The 18,288-nt window shown below is 38.4% G+C and overlaps 1 protein-coding gene across 3 annotated transcripts in view; it reads right to left on the reverse strand.

The window, feature by feature from the left end:
- LOC138755571 (UDP-N-acetylglucosamine transporter TMEM241 homolog) overlaps positions 1-18,288 on the reverse strand; it is a 198,088-nt gene that overhangs the window by 161,558 nt on the left and 18,242 nt on the right. For 2 of the 3 annotated variants that reach the window (XR_011352398.1, XM_069921793.1), the window contains exons 5-7: positions 16,521-16,598; positions 15,521-15,546; positions 14,425-14,476 (exon numbers count right to left, since the gene is read on the reverse strand). Coding sequence is in view for 2 of the 3 variants with exons in the window: in XM_069921793.1 (XP_069777894.1) it covers positions 14,425-14,476; positions 15,521-15,546; positions 16,521-16,598 (156 nt within the window). In the remaining variant the exon portion in view is untranslated. The remainder of the gene's footprint in view (positions 1-14,424; positions 14,477-15,520; positions 15,547-16,520; positions 16,599-18,288) is intronic. The other variant, XM_069921795.1, reaches the window with a different exon arrangement.

The raw sequence follows: 18,288 nt of genomic DNA on the forward strand, positions 1-18,288 counted from the left end.
TATATCTTTATCTCTATATATATATCTTTATCTCTATATATATATCTTTATCTCTATATATATATCTTTATCTCTATATATATATCTTTATCTCTATATATATATCTTTATCTCTATATATATATCTTTATCTCTATATATATCTTTATCTCTATATATATCTTTATCTCTATATATATCTTTATCTCTATATATATCTTTATCTCTATATATATCTTTATCTCTATATATATCTTTATCTCTATATATATCTTTATCTCTATATATATCTTTATCTCTATATATATCTTTATCTCTATATATATCTTTATCTCTATATATATCTTTATCTCTATATATATCTTTATCTATATATATATCTTTATCTATATATCTTTATATATATATATATATCTTTATCTATATTTCTTTATATACCACATACGGCTCCTAGAACGGTTCCACCAGCGTTGTCTCCGCTCCATCCTCAACATCCATTGGAGCGCTCACACCCCTAACGTCGAGGTACTCGAGATGGCAGAGGTCGACAGCATCGAGTCCACGCTGCTGAAGATCCAGCTGCGCTGGATGGGTCACGTCTCCAGAATGGAGGACCATCGCCTTCCCAAGATCGTATTATATGGCGAGCTCTCCACTGGCCACCGTGACAGAGGTGCACCAAAGAAAAGGTACAAGGACTGCCTAAAGAAATCTCTTGGTGCCTGCCACATTGACCACCGCCAGTGGGCTGATAACGCCTCAAACCGTGCATCTTGGCGCCTCACAGTTTGGCGGGCAGCAGCCTCCTTTGAAGAAGACCAGAGCCCACCTCACTGACAAAAGGCAAAGGAGGAAAAACCCAACACCCAACCCCAACCAACCAATTTTCCCTTGCAACCGCTGCAATCGTGTCTGCCTGTCCCGCATCGGACTGGTCAGCCACAAACGAGCCTGCAGCTGACGTGGACTTTTTTACCCCCTCCATAAATCTTCGTCCGCGAAGCCAAGCCAAAGAAGAGAAGAAAGAAAGATATATACACATTTATATATACATTTATATATACATTTATATATACATTTATATATACATTTATATATACATTTATATATACATTTATATATACATTTATATATACATTTATATATACATTTATATATACATTTATATATACATTTATATATACATTTATATATACATTTATATATACATTTATATATACATTTATATATACATTTATATATACATTTATATATACATTTATATATACATTTATATATACATTTATATATACATTTATATATACATTTATATATACATATATATATACATATATATATATACACACACATTTATACACATACATATGAAATATAGTTCAACATTTGTCAGTCCCAACATGTACCACAATTTCTGTGTGCTCACCCACCTTCTCAAGAATGTGATGGACTTGATCAAAGAGGTCTCTGAACTTTGCATCTGGGAGGCAACATACCGAGAGTCTAGATCTGCTCCATAAAATCTCCTGTCTGTTCCCTTATCAGTATTGCTCTTCTCCTCTTTACCCTTCCAAGCCAGACTAATACCAGTCATGACTGCTGTGGCTTTCCCCTGGTTATTCCTCAATAGTATCCAAATCAGTATATGTGTTATCAAGTGGGGGGGGGGGGGGCCTTGAAATGGCTACAAGGGTACTCTGCACTAACTCTCTATTCTCTTCCTCTAAGGATGGATACATGCTAAGCAAAGTAAGTAAGAATACATCTAACATTTCTAGAGTAATTACAGATATGGGAGGATTGTTTTATTCTTTGAAGTTCACAAGAATAAATGTTAGCCCTTTTAGAATTTTTAAGGAATTTGACAGAAAAGGTGTCATTTTCCTTGAAGGTTGGCTTGTGGAGAGGTTGGGTGGGGTGGGGGGAGGGGGGGGGAGAAGATTGTTAGGGATATGGGCCACCATCACATTCTATGGACTGAGAAGACTGGAAAATTATTTACTCAGAGTTGTGAATCCTTAGTATTCTGTGTAACTCAGGAGAATGTACATGTTCTCTACATTCAAGACAGGGAAGGATTCCAAAGGAATTAAACTGGAGGATAGTGCTGGAAGGTGGAATGACCAAGAAAATCAGCATTGAAGGGTTCAGAAGGCTTAATAAGCACTCCTGATCCTGTTTCTTATGTCTTTGTATTCAAACATTTCTTGAATTGTGTTTATAACAGTTAACTATTAATAATCATAAAATCAAAATAAATATTGCCTAATCTGGGGATAAGTAAATTGGGATTCATTGCAATAATCTACTGCATTTCATTTCTAAGCTTTTAACTGGCGAAAAAGAAAAATCAATATGAGCTGATAAGTAATGTCTCAATGCATGACTCATTATTAATTCCACACATTCCTTTTCCATTCATTCCAAAAGTACCCTGATTACAGAAAACCCGATTATGGTAATGTAATTTTATGCAAATGTTTCCATAATTTTAAAAATATTTTTTCATGATACAAAACCTAAAATATTTTGCATTCACAACAGGATTCTGTAGTGTTAATGTGAAATTAGAAAATACTTGATGAGTTATGGGATGTGGATGCAGTGTGGATTTGGGTAGCTAATGAAAACACAAGTTCTGACTTTAAAAACAAACAATTTATAAATGGATCTCGGGGGAGTCGCATGATGGTGTGAAGCTGGGAGGACATGCCCTAAAGAGCTCCTGTTAAAAAGCTTCAAAACAGGGACTATTGGCCCAAATAAAAAGTTTTAACTTACCCACGCTGAGGCAACATGGTCAAGAAGTGCAGGAGGCAGGTAACTGAGGACCGGGACCAGCCAGAAATGCTGGAAACATCAAGTGAAAATTCATTCGACGCTGACGATCTACACGCTAATAGCGGGGCCTAGCACAGAAGGGGCGACGGCAAAGCCTGTGACATTGGGTTTGCCCGACGAAGATATCCTGACAGCAGACCCAATGGTGACCCAGATCAGCGCTCTGGAACAATGATTGGACAACAGGTTGAAAGAAGTCTCTGAAGGCCTGCTCAACCTGCGAGCTTCAATCGGGACTCTGACAAATCGAGTGGAGACCCTAGAAGACAAGATGGAAGACATCCAGAACACACCTGCATGTGGGTCACCGAGAAAAACCAACTGATAGAGAAGTTGTAATACTTAGAAAATTATAATTGGCGTAACAATATTAGACTATTGGGCCTGAAAGAGGGGGAGAAGGGGAACAATCCAGTCCGGTTCTTCCAGCAATGGATCCCCGAGATTTTGGGAAGGGAACGATTCAGAGAGATCCTCTCACCATAGAAAGGGCCCATCAAACATTCGGTCCCCGCCCCACCCCAAATCAACAACTGAGACCAGTTCTGATACGGTTCATCAGTAGCCAAGACTGGGAAACAGTGCTAAGGGCAGCGATGACCAGGTCAAGGGAGACAGGAGAGCCGGTGGAATTCTGGGGAGAAAATTGATGTTCTTTCCTGAACCAAGCTCTGTGATGCTGAAAAGAGTTTGACCAGGCCAAGTAAATACTGAGAGACAAAAAAGTAGAATGTGCAAGGTTTTTCCCGGCTACTTTAAAAGTTGTGCTGCCTAGAGGGGAAAGGAAGCATTTTAAGGAGCCACATAAGCTATACAATGTGCACGGGAGCCCACAAAACACAGGCTAAACTGAGCCCTTTGAAGAAACTATAGATGAAAGGTCTAAGCAGCCACAAGACAATGGGGGCTCACTATAGTCACTTCAGTTTTACAATTATTGCTTTACAAAGACATTTGAAATGATTATGGACATAAATGGTTGGGGGAAATGTATATTTTTATTTTTGTTTCAAAAGTAGGAATAATTATGTGAGCTCGAAGCAGAAGAGACGGCGTAAGGCTGCAGCACAGATCGAGCAAAAAAAGGTGGTACACGAGAAGAATCGCAGTTGAGGGGAAATGGCGCAGAAGAAGAGCAGCGCCAAAGCAGAAGATGGAATTACTTTGAGTGTTTTCTTTGCTAACTTTGATATACAGGAGTTTTTTTTAAGGTTTATTTCATTCCATCTAGTTTAGTATGTGGGGAGAGGGGTGGGGGTTGTGTTATGGGCCCAGCGGACCCATAAACCCAGCACCAATAGATATTCACCAAGACAAATGGTTACTTAAACAAAAGTTGCTTTTAATTATCTTTAAACGTGAAAATAGAATCAAACTTTAACTTATCACTATTGACTTACTTAACCCAACTTCACCCCCTTCTAATTGTAAGCGCACATGTATGTAATGTGTGTGTAAGTTCAGAAAAGTTCTTTGGTTCACAGTCCAATCTCACTTGTCATTCTTCCAAGTTCACTAGTTGCAGGCAATTCTTATACTGTGCACAGAATTTAACATTTATAAAGTTCACCAGGCTTTAGTGCTTGAAAGGTAAATGGTTTTCGCTCAGGAAGGTTCTTGTCGGTTTTCAGAGAGATTTGTTGTTCCTTTTTAACCAGCCACACAGAGTTCCTTTATATTTCTTTTATTCCAAGGGAAACCATTAGACAGCCAGTCCTCTCCTCTTGCATGAACCACAAGAGCTTTGACCAGGCTGTCTTTCAAAAGGCTTTCCATAAGCTTGCCAGATTGTCCTGTTCCAGTCCCAGCTACTTCTGCTGGCTATAACTCTGTACAAGTGTGCGCATCTCTCTCTCTGAGAGAAAGCCTGTTTGGCTCTCTCTACTTGCAAAACAACATGAACCTCTTAAAACAGCAAGTTCTCTTCCAGACAGTCTGCGGCTCCAGCAAGATCTTTCATCTGTTGCCTTTTGTAAACAATAATCAATTAGTGAAGTCTCTTGAGCACGCTTCAAAGCTCTTGCAAAAGCTCTGAGGCCCCAATATGTCTAGCATGGGGCAGAACTCCAGTATTTCAAATAAGATCTGTTTTAAAGTGTTTGTATATGACCTACTCTAACAAACCTTTCCCAATTTATCTCCCAAAAACTTATCTATATACTCTGTCACAGGTGGGATATACTACACATTTGTTTATCTTCAATCTTTTTTTTCTTTCTGGCTGTTGTGGACTTCAGCATGGAGAGGCCGCGAACAACAGAAAGGCATGAGGAGGGCATCACTCATGACTATCAAACGAGGGTGCTATGAAGGTGATATAAGATTATAGAAACAAATGAATAAGGCTATCAAACTTATCAGTATTAACGTGAATGGCCTGAACAGCCCCATAAAAAGAGGGTCCTGGCTCACATTAAAAAACTAAAAGCAGATATAATATTTTTACAGGAAATGCATTGGACGAGAAAGGAACATGATAAAACTTAAAAAGGAATGGGTGGGACAGGTGTTCTCATCCTCCTTTGGTTCCAAAGCTAGAGGGGTAGCCATTTTAATACAGAAAAGGGCTCCAATGGTGGTGAGTGGTGAGGTTTCAGACCGGCCGGGAGATTTGGAATGGTGCACTGCCAACTGTGTTTAGAACCATGGACACAACTAAACCTTTATGCGCCAAATTTTGATGATGAGCAGTTTATGCAAAATGTCTTCATGATGGTGGCAGAGGGAAGGCAGAATACATTGATGGGTGGAGACATGAACTTTCGCCTGGACCCCATTCTTGATAAGACAACAAAAACACTGGTGAGATCCAAAATGGCAAGAACAATTCTGGCTTTCATGAAAGAATTAAATTTGATAGACATATGGAGACAGAGGAACCCATAGGCAAGGGACTATTCCTTTTATCCGAAACCTCATGATTCCCACACTAAAATTTACTATTTTTTTTAATGTCTGCCCAGTTGGAGAACAGAGTCCTTGAATCGAAATACTTAGCAAGACTAGTATCAGATCTCTCACCGTTATCTTTAGAAATAACAATGCCTAAAAAGCAGGCAAATGCATATAGATGGCATTTTAATGCTACACTGTTGAGAAATCCAGACTTCTGCTGCTTTACATGAGGCAAGATTGCCCTGTTCTGTAAAACGAACTGCTCCTCAATGGATAACAAATTCTTAGTATGATACAGTAAAGGCCTACTTAAGAGGGCAGATAATTTCATACACCAATAGTATCAAAAGAAAACACCAAAAGGAGTTGGAGACACTTGAACAGGAGATTACAAAATTAGAAAAAGAATACCAAAATTCGGGATCATATGAGAAATATCGGGAATTAGAAAATAAGAAACTTAAATATAATACTGAGCAAACATACAGTGACGAAAAATGCTCTTGAATCCAAACAAATATATTATGAACTAGGTGAAAAAAACACAAAAAATATTGGCATGGCAACTGAGAGCAGAGGAAACTTAACAGACAATTAATGCGATTCAGTCCGGGCCAGACTTGAGAACACAACCCGAAAGAAATTAATGATACATTTAAAACTTATTATGAAAAAGTATACAAATCCAAGGCACCAAGAGATTATGGATAAAATTGAGGAGTTTCTGGCATGGATTGGGCTGCCGAGACGTCCAAGAAGAGCAGATGGAATTAGATGTCCCACTCTCTCAGAAGGAAATTGAACAGGCCCTGGAAACCTTACAAATAAATAAGGCTCTGGGAGAGGATGGTTTTCCCCTTGAGTTCTATAAAGAATTTAAAGACTTACTAATACTATTATTAATGGGGGTAGTGGACCAGGCGGCGGAGTCGCAAACCCTCCCAAAGTCTTTCTCAACAGCCATTGTTGTGGTGATACCCAAAAATAAAAACAGGGACCCAACAAAGCTGCCTGTCTCCCCTCTGCCAAGCCTTATCACTACTAAATACAGCCTACAAAATAATGCCAAGGAACTGGCCAACAGGTTGGGTCAATATCTCCCCAAACTGATAAACGCAGATAAGTGGGCTTTATCAGGAAAAGGCTCTCTGCCAATAATTTAAATAGAGTGCTCAACATTACTCATTTAGTGCAAACAAAGCAAGATCCAAGTGTAGTAGTCTCACTGGATGCAGAAATGGCCTTTGATTGGCTAGAATGGCCCTTTCTTTTCAAAATTCTGGAAAAATTCAGAATGAGACAAACATTTGTCAACTGGGTAAAAATGTTGAATTTCAACCCACAGGCAAAAGTCGGTACAATCGGGCAAACATCACCAATATTTCCCCTTAGTAGATCCAGTAGGCAGGATGTCCACCATCACCAGGACTGTTTGTCCTAGCAATTGAACTGTTGGCAGAGACTATTAGAAAAGATCCATTGATAAAAGGACTCAAAGTGGGTCAATATGAGCACAAAATAAATTTAATGGTAGATGATGTACTGTTGTACTTGACAGACTCAGCCAGGTCCTTGCCAAAGCTGCTCATCACATTAGAGGATTATGGAACAATACTGGGTTTCACGGACAATATAGAAAAAAGTAATATTGTGCCATTGAATAAATTTAATTATGAAGAATATTTTAAAAGGTTACTTCCGTTGGCAGACGGGAGCCATAAAGTACCTAGGAATAAAGATTGATAACAATTTGGAAAAGCTATATAAACTTAATTACGCCCCCCCCCCCCACCATACTTGAGAAGGTCAAGGTGGAGGGATCTGCCCATTACTCTCATGGGGAGGGTCAACTGCATAAAGATGAAGGGTACACACAATTTATATTATGTATGTTTAAGGTATTATTTGTGAAGTACAAATTAAGTCTTTTCTTATATTTTACCCCATGTATTGGATTAACATGATTATATGTTATTTTTATTAAACACAATAAAGATACAGTATTTTAAAAAGAAAAAAGAATAGATTTGGGAATGGAAGTAGGAACAATTGAGCTTAGATTGTCATGTATTAAAATTAATTTCCATCGAGTTTGAATTAATTACTTTGTAGATTTGAACTGATTTCTGAAATATAGTTTTAATCTTGTCCATCTATATGACCCCTGCTAAAAGATAGAGGATATTGTGTGGCAATTACATGAGAAAAGCAGTTTCTTGTTAAATTAGGCAGTGGCAAGCTGATGCACTTATGTCCTAATTGCAGAGCATTTTAAGCAAAAATTATTCTAATCAGACCTCAAAACCCATGGCTCATAATTACTTTTGCATAATGTGAAATTCAAATCTATTAATTCAAATCTTTTTTGTGCTGCAGTCCAAGTCTCTGCAATTGCGAGTTAATGTGGATTCTGGACCAGCTGGAAAAAAATTAGCTGCAAAATAACATATGGAATTTAATGCAATCATGTGTAAGGTGTTACCCTATGGAAAGGCAAATGAGCGTTTTACTTACATTGCAAACTATAGGACGGGGGTGTGCTATGTGATGACGTGGGGCTAGTAACGGAATCCCTACACTCTCCGAGAAAGTTAAAAAAATTTTTTTTTAAACTATAGAAAAGTTCAAAAGGATAGTGAAAGAAGTCATCGGAAGAGCTGAAAAGAACAGAATTCCACCCATGGAGGAAAAGCCCGTCACTGTCCTTTTCTTTTTCCCGTTCCAACACTGCAAAAAGAGAGAAATAAGGCCGATGGAGCCTGGAGCTGTCCGGAAGCTGGATCTTCGTGGCAAGCGCCAGGGAACAGGGGAGACCTTGAGCACCTTTACCCAAGGTCTCCTCCAACAACGGCCGCTGCTCACAGAGGAAGAACACTTACTATGCAGGTGTGACTTTAAAAAAAAAGAGGCATTTTTAAAAAAATATCCAGAAGCTGACAGCTCCAGGGATGAGCCTAGTGAAGAATTAATATAGGTAGAAGCTGAATCAGACTCAGAACAAGTTAGTAAGGAAACTTTACTACTGGTTTCGGAGGTTTAAAATGTATGTGGGCAATTTGCAACACACTTTGGAGAAATCACTGCAAAGCTCTATCTTATAAAGTGACAGAAACTCAAGTACAGAGTACTTTAAAACAAATGGATAAGAGATTGGAAGTTATCGGAGAAAAAAAATAAAAGGAAATGAATTTGAAGTGCAGCAATTAAAAAAAATTTGCAAGCAAAGTCAAAAGCAATGAAGGCATTTACGCGGAATATGGACACTTTGGAAAATTACAGTATATGAAACAACATTAAAATCGTGGGGTTGAGAGAAGGCGATGAAGGTCAAGATATGAAGAAATTTCTACAAGGTTGGATACCACAGGTATTGGGAGTGGAAGAATTTAAATGAGATATTGAAATCGGGAGAGCGCATAGAGCTTTAAGACCAAAATTGCAAGGTCAAAATCATCATTCAATATTGGTCAATTTCCTTTGCTACGAGGTGAGAGAGAGTGTATGTTGGAATTAGCAATAAAGCAAATGAAGCCAAGGCAAACTCCAATGATCTACAAGGGAAACAAGATTTTTTTTATATCCGGACACAAGTTTTGAACTATTGAAAAAGAGAAAGGAATTTAATGAGGTAAAAATATATTGTGGAAGAAGGGTTACACATGTTTTGAAGGTACCCTGCTGCGCTAAAAAAATTTCTTGATGATAAGCACAAATCTTTTTCAGATCCCAATGAAGCTAAAGTTTTTGTTGAATCTTGTTTTGCTAAAGTTGAAAGTAAGAGGTAAAGAGGTTTATTGAAAGATAAATATGTTTATTTGACTTTTTTTAAAGACTACAAGGGTAGGGAGTTAAGTCAAGATAATACTAGTTAGTTAAGTAAATGACAAGATACATGTTGAGACTAGTTAGGATAAGATTCGGGGGGGGTGGGGGCAAAGGGAATGTTTGCTGGCTGCCATCGAATCGTGTGTGGATGTAGGATTGGCTATAACTCCAACAAATAAGGGAGGTAAAAAGGATACATTAATTGTGTGTGCCTTTTGGGGGGGAATTCTCTCTTCTTATTTTCTAACTTTTCTAATTTCTACACATTTATTTGTATAATAGATCTAATTTGTTAAGTTAGAGAGGGATTTGGAAGATGAAGGCTAAATGAGTAGGGGTATATTTGATTAAAAATGATTGTGAAGATTAACTTTATGAGTTTCAATGTCAATGGGATACAAAATCAAATATTAAAAAAATATGATATTTATGAAAAAAGAGATATAGCTTTATCTTTAAACAGGAAATACATCTAGTGGAGAAGGAATTGGATAAATTACAAAGTGAAGTGCCAGTTGATGAAGTAGACAAAGACAATGTGGTCAAACAATAATCATGGCTTTTATTAGCAGAAACTTATGGTACAATAATGAAAGACAATGGGTACATACACAGTTATACCCAAGGGGAGTGTCTTTAACGGTAGAGATCATGCACAGCCAATGTTAGTACAGCAAGGCTCGCCAGAGAGGAGACAGGCAGCTTGGCAGACATTCACCACACAAAGAAACTGGGTAGGTAAAATAGTGGCATCTTCATTTAACTCAAAGGCTCGAGGAGTAGCAATTTTAATAAATAAAAATATACCAATAAAAAAATTAAATATAGAAAAAGACCCAACAGAAAGATATTTGGTAGAATGTCAAATATATTCAGAAAATTGGGCCTTGTTGAATCTATATGCCCCAAATGTAGAAGATAATATATTTATGCAAGATGTTTTTTTTATGAAACTGTCAAATGCCAATGGTAAGAGTTTGATGGGAGATTTTAATTTGACATTAAATTTGAAAATAGACAGATCAGGAAGATGTCCAGGAGATAGTAAAGTGTCTAAGGAAGTATAAGAATTAATGGTAGAGATGAGACTGATAGGTATATGAAGAAAAATGCATATGAATAACAGATTATTCATTTTACTCTTTTTGCCATAAGACATTCACAAATTGACATGTTTTTACTGGCAGCTCAATTTCAACCCAGAGCTCAACAGGTGGAATATCTGGCATGTACTATCTCGGATCATTCTCCTTTACTATTGTCAATAGTAATGTGAAGAAGAAAACGTTAGTGGATATAGGTGGAGATTAAATAAGGTAATGTTAAAAAGGAAAGGTTTTTGTGATTTTGTAAGAAAAAAAGTTTTTATGGAAAATAATAAAGATTCTGTTTCGGCGGCTCACCACGAGGCAGGTGAACCAGCCCCACTTGTAAGCCACGCGGCAGGGCAGCCGGCCAAATTGGCACCGTCGGGGGTTTCCCTTCCATCCAGCATGGGGCTCAGAAGCCCACACTGGGGGACTACGTGACGCCTGGGTGACGTCAGCACCCTCCAGTGCGGTTCTCAGCCAGGTCAGGGATGGAAGTATAAGTGCAGCCCAGCAGCCTGCAATAAACTAGTCTGTTCACTGAGCTCAACCCGTCTGGTTGTGTGTGTGTTATTTCAAGAGCAGTGTAGCTACCACTACAATTGGCGACCCCGACTGGTTCAAACGTCTTTGAACCCATCATGAGCGAACCTGGGATCAGTGCTATAGCCGTGAAACGGCCTAAATTCTGGGTTCAGGAGCCAGAGACCTGGTTCAGCCACGCGGAGGCTCAGTTTCACCTCCGTCAGATTTCGTCCGACATGATCAAATTCTACCATGTGGTCGCTGCCCTGGACCAGGCCACCGCCAGACACATGCTGCACCTTGTTCAGCACCCACCTGCCGAGGACAAATATGAGACCATCACGCGAGTGCTTACCGGCTCCCTCGGATGCTGCACCTCGACGCCCTGGGAGACAGATCCCCGATGGAGCTGATGGACGAGATGCTCGCGCTCATGGGTGAGCGCACCAACTGCCCACTCTTTGAGCGCAATTTCCTCGACCACATCCGGCCGCTGCTGGGCCAGGAGAGCTTCATTGACCCGAGGAAGGTTGCCCAGAAGGCCCAAGAGCTATGGCTCGCACGATTCCCCGAGGGCTCAGTGATCCAACAGGTCACGAGACACAGGCATGACCACGCCAAGCCCACCCCTAGCACTGCGGTAGAGCACCCGGCCCCTGCAGGGGCCCCCAAGAGCATAACCAAGGCTACAGCATCCACTCCAAGCCTCTGCTTCTACCACCAGTGCTGGGGAGCCAAGGCTCGAAAGTGTAGTCAGCCCTCCTCGTTCCCGGGTAACGAACAGGCCGGCTGCTGTTAATGGCTGCGGTGGCTGGCCAAGGACATAGTCACCTCTACCTGTGGAACTCAGTCTGCGGCCGGCGGTTCCTCGTTGACACTGGAGCCCAGATCAGTGTCATCACGGCCATCGAGTCCAGGAACCGACCTCATAGACCTCCCCTTGAAGAATGGTTTCATGAAATAAAACATTGTCTTCCTTTAGAAGATGAATATGACAACTTTTGTCAAATTTGGGAGCTGTGGTGAATCTCTGCCAAGCTGCCTGTCTCCCCTCTGGCGAGCCTTGCTGTACTAACATTGGCTGTTCATTATCTCTTCCGTTAAGGACACTCCCCTTGGGTATAACTGTGTATGCACCCATTGTCTTTCATTATTGTACCACAAGTTTCTGCTCATAAAAGCCATGAATATTGTTTGACCACATCATCTTTGTCTACTTCATCAACTGGCACTACAAGAGCCTTATGAGATTTATGGATATAGATTAATCCAGACCTTCTAATCCCTTGAAAATATGGTATTTACATCAAGAAATATATATATGGTATTATTAACGTAATTACAAGTATTACTATGAATGTATTCTTTTATTCTATCTTTTAAGGTTAGGGAAGGCGGAAGGTAGGGGGTAAAAACTGAAAATTATTTAGTATCTATTGAGTAATGACAATGAAAACTCATTTGAAATGTATGTATGATACTAATAAATAACATTTTCAAAAAAAACTATAGGACAATGTGGAATATGGTAGATCAGAGGTATCAGGGAATACAGATGCACAATTCCTTGAATGTGGCATTGCAGGTAGATAGGGCCATTTGGAAAGCTTTTCCCACATTGGTTTCCATAAAGCAAATTATTAAGTACAGGAGTTGGGATGTTATATTGAAGTTACAAGATAATGATGAGACTAAATTTGTCACATTGTGAGCAGTTCTGATTACCATACCTACTTGCAAGAAGATATTAATAAGATTGAAAGAATGCAGAGAAAATTCATAAGGATGTTCTCATTACTTGAGGAGCTTCACTGCTTCCTTGGGCAGAGAATTCATTACTCTATGGGAGCAGCAGATCCTCCTCATCGGTGTTGTAAATCTATTCTCCCAAATCTTGAGCCCATGTCCCATAGTTCTACTCTCACCTACCAGTAGAAACCATTTTCCTGCTCCTATCTTATCTATTCCTTTCATAATTTTGTTTCTATAAGATCTTCAAACTTGACTGGATAGCATGCAAACAATGTTCACTGTATCTCAGTTCACATGATAATAAACAATTTGATTCAATTCAAAACATCACAGGCTCTGACCTCCCATCCACTGAAGGCATCTATGTAAAATTGGGACTCCTAAAAGACTTTTAGCCCATGGATGTAAAAAGAGGGCTATGGGCTGTGAAGGAAGGAAGGGTTAGATTGATGGCGGAAGAGGATTATAAGTCAGAATTAAGTCATGAGCCGAAAGGCCCTTATTGTGCTTGTTATAACCGTGGCCAGAAATGTTAAATGAGGAACCGAACTCCCACTCTTGGTTACCCAGAATAATTAAACAGACACAGAGGTTTCCCAAAACACCGTGCTCTTTTACTTCAATTCTCAAGACATAGTTTACGCCATTTTGTGTAAATAGCCCATTTATAGTATTTACACAAGCTTGTGACTTCAAGTCACAAGGCAATCTCATGAGTCCTTTAGTTAATGGATGTCTCCCATGGCAACACGCACTCCTGGTGACTGGTGGTCACTCTGATTAGGGCTCCTTAGCAGTGCTATTCTATATTTTGTCCTTCGGCAAGGAGACCCAACCTATTCACTCAATATTCCAGCTGAGATAGCACCACACACATCAACATACCTTCAGGAAGTCCTTTATTTTATTCTTCACCTGTTTGTTAATAAAGACTAATATACCATTTTCTTTTAAAGGTATAGCATTAGCACACCAATACCTCTAAGTGGAAAGCCCTGCTAAAGGTAGTGGACGCAGCCAGTGCATCACAAGAAAATCTGCATGAAATGCTGCTGTCAGAGAGCAGCAACAATAATCAAAGAGCCAAAACACCCAGCTCTTACTCTGTTCTCACTGCTGCCATCAGGAAAGAGATTCAAGTGCCACAAGTCTCCTACCAGCAGGAATATCCCTCTACCATCAAATTCCTAAATAACAAATGTAATCAGACTCATTTAAAGACTCTTACTTTACTGAATATATTTTCTGTATTGCACAGTTTGATTACATCTCTTTCTCTGTTTACATTTCTCTCATATATTCGTATTTTTCTCTTAAGTAATTTGCACTACCAATAAGTAGAAATTCTGTCTGGCCCCGCAGGAAAAAGCATCTCAGGGTAGTATGTGTTGTCATTCATGTATCCTGACAATAAATCTGAACTATGAACTTTGATTAGAGCAAATCTTACAACAGCAGAAAATGATACATTATATAATGGGAGCATGACTGGAAAAATAGTCCATAGGCTAGAAATACTCACCTTATGGATGTTCAACAGCAAAATAGCAGAAGCAGTGAAAATCATCACTGTACTAAAAGGAATGGATCCAAAAGAATAAATGAGCAAATTTCAACTCTAGTTATATCTAATCAACAGAGATAGTAACTTAAAAGCTTCTCAGAAAACAATTCTGTACATTTTATAAATTGCATTATTTCACATTCTGTGAGATCGTTTCTCAACATAGGAAACACGTTTGACTCCAAGTTTATACAAAATTTATTTTCTGTCCTTTAACCAAGCCAAATACTATTCTTCATTTATCAATTGATGTGATGGCTAATTCCAAGTCCAAATACAGTTTACGGGAATTTTCTCTGGATAACCATATTTAATTGTTTTAGCCCAGGTTTCTGATGAAAGTAACTCTTGGGTGCAGTGAAGTTCCCAAATAACAACAGGTTTCCAGGTATCTTACTTTGATAGTTTTGTGCACAAAATTAGATAATGATTGTTGGCTATAATCAGGTCTTTATTTATTTATTCACCCTGTGCACAAAGTGGTCCTGGTGCATTCAAACGTAGATATCCTTACACTTTTTTCTTTTGTATTGCACCATATTACTTGTGCCATTAACACAGAGGTGAAATATACTGTCACCTCTTTAACCTGAGATTAGCCAATGCTTCAACTGAATCTTTGGTCAGAAGCTCAGAAGCACATCAGGCAGTGGACTTATTACCCACTGAGATAAAGCACTGACCAAATTAAAAATTTGCAACAGGATACTGAACAATGTGCAGAAAAAATAATATTATTACCAGGTGGATACATTCCATGCTGAATGATTCTATTCAAATTAAAAACTCAAAAAATTGATCCAATTATTTCATGATTTTTCTAAAAACTCTTTGGAAATAAAATTTAAAAATTAGGATTAGAGCTTGCACATGGAGCTCACCCAGAATATTTTATCCTGTTTATTATCTGACATTTTTCTATATTTGTTCAGTTTTAACCTCGCTACTCTTCCAAAGTGCAAAATAATTAGCAAACATTCAGTCATTTATTTAACAAATTTTTTTTTGTGTCTGGAAAATTATTCGAATGGTAGAATGTAAACAATGCAAATACCTGCCAATTTTGGTGCAAGACAGCTTCTGTGTAAAAGAAGAAACAATTTCAGAGATAATTAGAATAAAGTTTAATACTATATGCAGAAATGTAAACCAGAACTTCGAACTCAGGTTGAAAATTTCTAATATTTTGTGTCTACGGTGATGCAGATCCATTTTGTTGCTATTTCCAATATTGCTTAAGATTTGCATACAAATATTTATCTATATTATTTATAACTGCCATAACTCACTCAGTTTACAAAGCCATTTGGTTTAATGCTTTCCATAATGTAATAGCACTTTCTATGGAACCGTTCTTTGAATCTCCTCGGGTATATTTATGACATTAATGAGAATTTGAACTGGCAGCAGGAGTAGGCCACTTGGCCTCTTATGCCTACTTTGCTATTCAATAAGATTGTGGCTCATCTGACTGTAATCTCAACTCTACCTCCCACCTATCTAAAGTAATCTTTCACTCTTGCATATTAAGCAATTATCCAACTCCTCACACAAAAAAACAATGAAAGATTCATCTTCAAATACCCTTTGAAGAACAAAGTTTCAAAGAAATAAATTTTCATCTTATCCCAGGCTTAGATGTGTGACTCCAAGTTATCGTTCCTTCTCCAAGAGGAAAGGTCCTCTTTACATCTAGGATCAGGATGGGAGGAGTCAGTGTAATTCCACATTTTAGACAAAAGTTTTAATGAAGCAATTCCATAAGACAAAACTCTTATTGCTCAATGCAACACATTTATACGCAAGGTAGATAACACCTTATTAGGCAGTCTCAGGATCAATGATGTCTCGTTTCCATTAAAGTTCTGTGGTTTCCCAGAAGGCTGATGAAGTCAATGTCAGATCTCAGAATCTATGATTGGTGGATACGAGGTGCTTGATAAAGCAAGTAGGGCTTGGACAATTTGGGAGATGGTGCAGCTCTTCATTACTTTCCCATATAATTAAATTTTAAAAATGAAAATGCTACCTTTTTTTTTAAAAAAAATCAGTACCTCTTTATTGGTCATTTTCAGGGTGACAGTAGCAAGAACCTCTGATGTACTCTGAAGCATGAAGAAAAATGGAATAGGCTGAAAAATAAATAATAGAAATGTGCAAAGATCAAGGTCCTCACTTTACACCAACCAAAATTCTACAAACAAGGTCCAAATCTTAAAAAGCTGAATAAATAAGAATTTTTACCCAAATAGAAAGTTACTATTTTAATGGTTTCTTGTATGTATTTTAAATAGTGAAAGAAAAAGTGTGAACAGGGTATCAATTTTTTTTTGATATGCCTAATTTTAGACATACTCAACCAATCCAACCCTAAACCTCCACATTAAGTAATTTCTATCCAATATTTACAAGTAAAATTAAAGCTATCACCCCTTCATCCCATTCAATTGAAAAACCTAGATTGTGAAAAGAATGCTTTAAATTTATTGAAAAGGTGCACATATATTGACCTTAAGTGTGTCTAAGCAATTTTTATTGAGAGTGTCAATTGGAGACAGGCCCTTGAATTCAGACAGGAGTACTTGGAACTCCATCTATTGGTATTTTTAAGAATTGAAGGACTGAAATTGGAACTTGAAAAGGGCAGGAAGAGAATTTGGTCCAAGAGAGCTCAACACTTTTACAGCACTGACAATTTTTTTTAACCGTTTAATTCAAAAAATGAAATGATAAATAAACATCATCAAAAGAACTAAGCAAAGATTTGTCAATTGTTCAGACAGTTCACAAAAAGGAGCGCATAAGCTCGTGCAAAATAAGTTAAACAGAAAACAAATCCGGATACAAGAGAAATTTGATCTGGCATATTCTTAGAACCCCTATTTAAAATATGCCAGAGCTATGGCATGATACTGGAAAAATAAAAAGCACTACATTCAAGAAGATAAAAATGAGAGCAAAACTCAACACATTGAAAGAATTTAGTCGTTTATTATCATCAGATTGCACAAGTGCAACCTGACGAAATAGGATTTCTCCAGTGCTTGATGCAAAATATAGACACACAGCCACATATAACACACATACAGACAAACAATACATATGCAGGACAAGATTTCTAAATACAAATAAATAAATAAATATTGCTTCAGGAATATGAGATTCTCGGATGGTTAGTGTGAGCAGTTCTTTTGGACATTCAGCAGTCTCACTGCCCATGGGAAGAAGCTGTTCCTCAGCCTGGTGGTGCTACTCCCAATGGGAGAAGTTGAAAGATGCTGTGTGCAGGGTGGAAGAGGCCCTCAATAATTTTGTGTGCCCTCTTCAGACAATGGTCCCAGTAGACCATGATGATGGGAGGGGAGGAGGGGGGGGAAAGGGGGGAAGGGAGACTCCAGTGATCCTCTCTGCCACTCTTTTAGCCCTGTGAATTGACCTCTAATCCAAAGGATTGTTAGGAGATTAAATGTTTTAATCAATATACAAGAACAATCAAAAAATCGTTGAACCACAAATAAAGCCATTGAAAATCAAAGTTAGATAGCATAGACATTCTGCCCACCATGTAGATGTTGACTGGGTATCAATCCCATCTTCCTGCACAGGGATTATATCCTTCAGTACCAAGGTGATTCATGAGCTTAACTAAGCATCTCTGCTTCCATCATTTTTGCCAGCAGTGAATTCCAGGCACTCCCCACTCTCTAGGTATAAAATGTCCCCCTCAGTACCCCACTAAACATTTTTCCCTTACTCTAAATCTATGTCCTTTAGTTTTATTCACTTTTGACATTGTTAATCCAATTCTGGGTCCAATTTGCC

This window comes from Narcine bancroftii, chromosome 2 (assembly GCF_036971445.1).
Source record: "Narcine bancroftii isolate sNarBan1 chromosome 2, sNarBan1.hap1, whole genome shotgun sequence".
In the NCBI taxonomy this organism is placed as follows: domain Eukaryota; kingdom Metazoa; phylum Chordata; class Chondrichthyes; order Torpediniformes; family Narcinidae; genus Narcine; species Narcine bancroftii.